The 2,118-nt window shown below is 68.4% G+C and overlaps 1 protein-coding gene across 1 annotated transcript in view; it reads left to right on the forward strand.

Moving 5' to 3' along the window:
- Positions 1–777: 777 nt before the first annotated feature.
- MNEG_11906 (hypothetical protein) overlaps positions 778–2,118 on the forward strand; it is a gene marked incomplete at both ends in the record, with an annotated part of 3,584 nt that continues 2,243 nt past the window's right edge. The window contains 4 exons of the mRNA XM_014039622.1: positions 778–840; positions 1,122–1,242; positions 1,418–1,512; positions 1,928–2,093. Of these exons, the coding sequence (XP_013895076.1) occupies positions 778–840; positions 1,122–1,242; positions 1,418–1,512; positions 1,928–2,093 (445 nt within the window). The remainder of the gene's footprint in view (positions 841–1,121; positions 1,243–1,417; positions 1,513–1,927; positions 2,094–2,118) is intronic.

Consider the following 2,118-nt stretch of genomic DNA (forward strand, 5'->3'; position numbering starts at 1 on the left):
GTGTGAGAGGCAGCTTGCATGCTGCGGCAAGGCTGCTCGGGCCTAGCCCATGGCTTCCGCTCTACGTGCCCTAGATTATTCTTGAGAGGAAGCTGCCGCGCAGCTGCGCTGCAGCCAGTCGTCTGCAGCGCAGCGGGCGTCGCGGGGAGTGCCAGGCGCACGCGCAAGCCGCAGCGGGCGCACGCCGACGCCCGCCCTCCGCTCCGCGCTCGCCCCCCTCTCGGTCGCCGCAGGCGTGCCGCGACCGCCTGCGGGAGGCGCTGGGGGCGCGGATAGACCAACACCTCGGGGAGTGCGGCTGGCCGCCGCCGATCGTTGGAGGAGGGCCGGGCGGCGGCGGCGGCGGCGGCAGCGGCGGCGGCGGCGGCGCGGGGCCGCCTGGAGTGGGGCTGGGCTCCGGCGCGCCGCTGGGCGACGGTCTGCTGTTTGCGAGGTGGGCAGGGCTGCTGGCACGCGGCTTGGCAGGGGCGGCAAGAGTTGCAGGTTTGCTGCAGCTGGGGAGCGGGAGGATTGCCATGGGTGGAGCGGGCGCACTGCGGCGGGACTCACGTGTCGCTTCAACAGAGCGTGGCAGCAGTGCGGCGCGAGGGGGGGCGCTCGTCCCGGGCGTGCCCAACAAACCGTTCCTGTCGGCGGCCCGAACGCGCCTGCACGCCACGCTTTCTCTTTGACACTCGGACCTCCACCACCCGGCCCCCGTGCCTGCGGCTGCCCGGTCGCGTCTCTATCGCCGGCAGCGCCGACCGCGCGGCGTCCGTGGCCGCGCTGCAGCGACTAATGCTCGCGCTGACGCGGCTGCAGAAGGTGGAGGACAGGGCGGCCTTCGAGGCGCTGGACCAGGTGACACCGGGTGACGCCGGGTGACGCCGGGTGACGCCGGGTGACACCTGGTGCCAGGCAGCTAGGGTGGCCGGTTCAGGGGTCCGCAATCCAAGCGGAGAGATCGGCACGGACACAAAGCGGCGTGTCGCACCTGTGGGTGTGAAATCATTATTGCTAATCAGTAGTGTGGCGGTGACGTCATCATCGCCCTCTGTATGCAGCCTACCCACCCCACCCTCCACCCCACAATCGCACCCACCCTGCACACTCCCTCCACACGCGCCCCCCCCCATCCCCAGTCCGGCCTGCCTCTGGCAGCGATGGCAGGGGACGCGGCGCCGCTGCTGTGGGCGGCGCAGCGGCTGGCCGCGCCGCTCGCCGACGGCCTGCGGCAGCTGTTTGCCAATGCGGCGCCGACGGGTGCGCGCTACGAGCACTCCCCAATCTCAGCGCCGCCGCCGCTGCTCCCCGCACCTGGCCTCAAGAACTGCCGAGCTGATCCATGCGCGCCGCCAACCCACCCCGCTGCCACCGCCATCACGACCCACCCCTCCCCTCCTCGTCCTGCCCGCCGCCGGCGCCCCCTCACCCCCAGGGCGCCTTGAGCGGCCGGACCTGTTTTTGGGGTGCGTGCTGCGGCTTGCGCAGGACCTGGGGCCCCGCCTGGACTTCTTGCAGGCAAGCCTTCATGTCTTGGGTGCCCTTTTCTTAAGTTGCCTTGCCCAACACTTTGGGGTTTTAAGTATTGGGCCCTGGGTTTGAGGTTGTCCAACAGTCTTCGTCCTTGAGGGTTAGGGCGGGGAGAAATCAGCTCGAGCATTTGAGCCGCGGAGCGGGGTGGGGCGTGCTCTCTTGCAGTTTGCGCTCTGCTGTCCGCCGCCCGCGTGGCTTCCCTCCCGAGACCTGATGGGCCCTTACAAATCGGACTGCTTGCACCCGTCTAGTCCAGCAGTCCAGGAACGCACGCACACATCAGCAACCAGGGGTCCCCCGACCAAAACATAAGTTGACTCGTACCTTCATGCCCCGATGTGTTTCATCCATATAATTTCGATGATAGATATAATATATATAGAGTAAGGTATGCATCAAATCGCACCCGCAGAGCGTCATGGAGGCGTCCGACTTCCACGGGCACTACCACATATCGGCCGAGTTTGCGCGCGCCCTGCGGGAAGCTGCCAAGCAGCTGCTGCGGGAGGAGAAGCTGCCGGCCCTCGCGGCGGCGGCGGACAGGGAGCTGTGGCTGACCTGGGTGGACAGCCTCATAGGTGGGTCCAAGTGGAAGGCGGGGGG

The sequence above is a fragment of the Monoraphidium neglectum genome (genome assembly GCF_000611645.1).
Source record: "Monoraphidium neglectum strain SAG 48.87 unplaced genomic scaffold scaffold02963, whole genome shotgun sequence".
NCBI lineage: Eukaryota > Viridiplantae > Chlorophyta > Chlorophyceae > Sphaeropleales > Selenastraceae > Monoraphidium > Monoraphidium neglectum.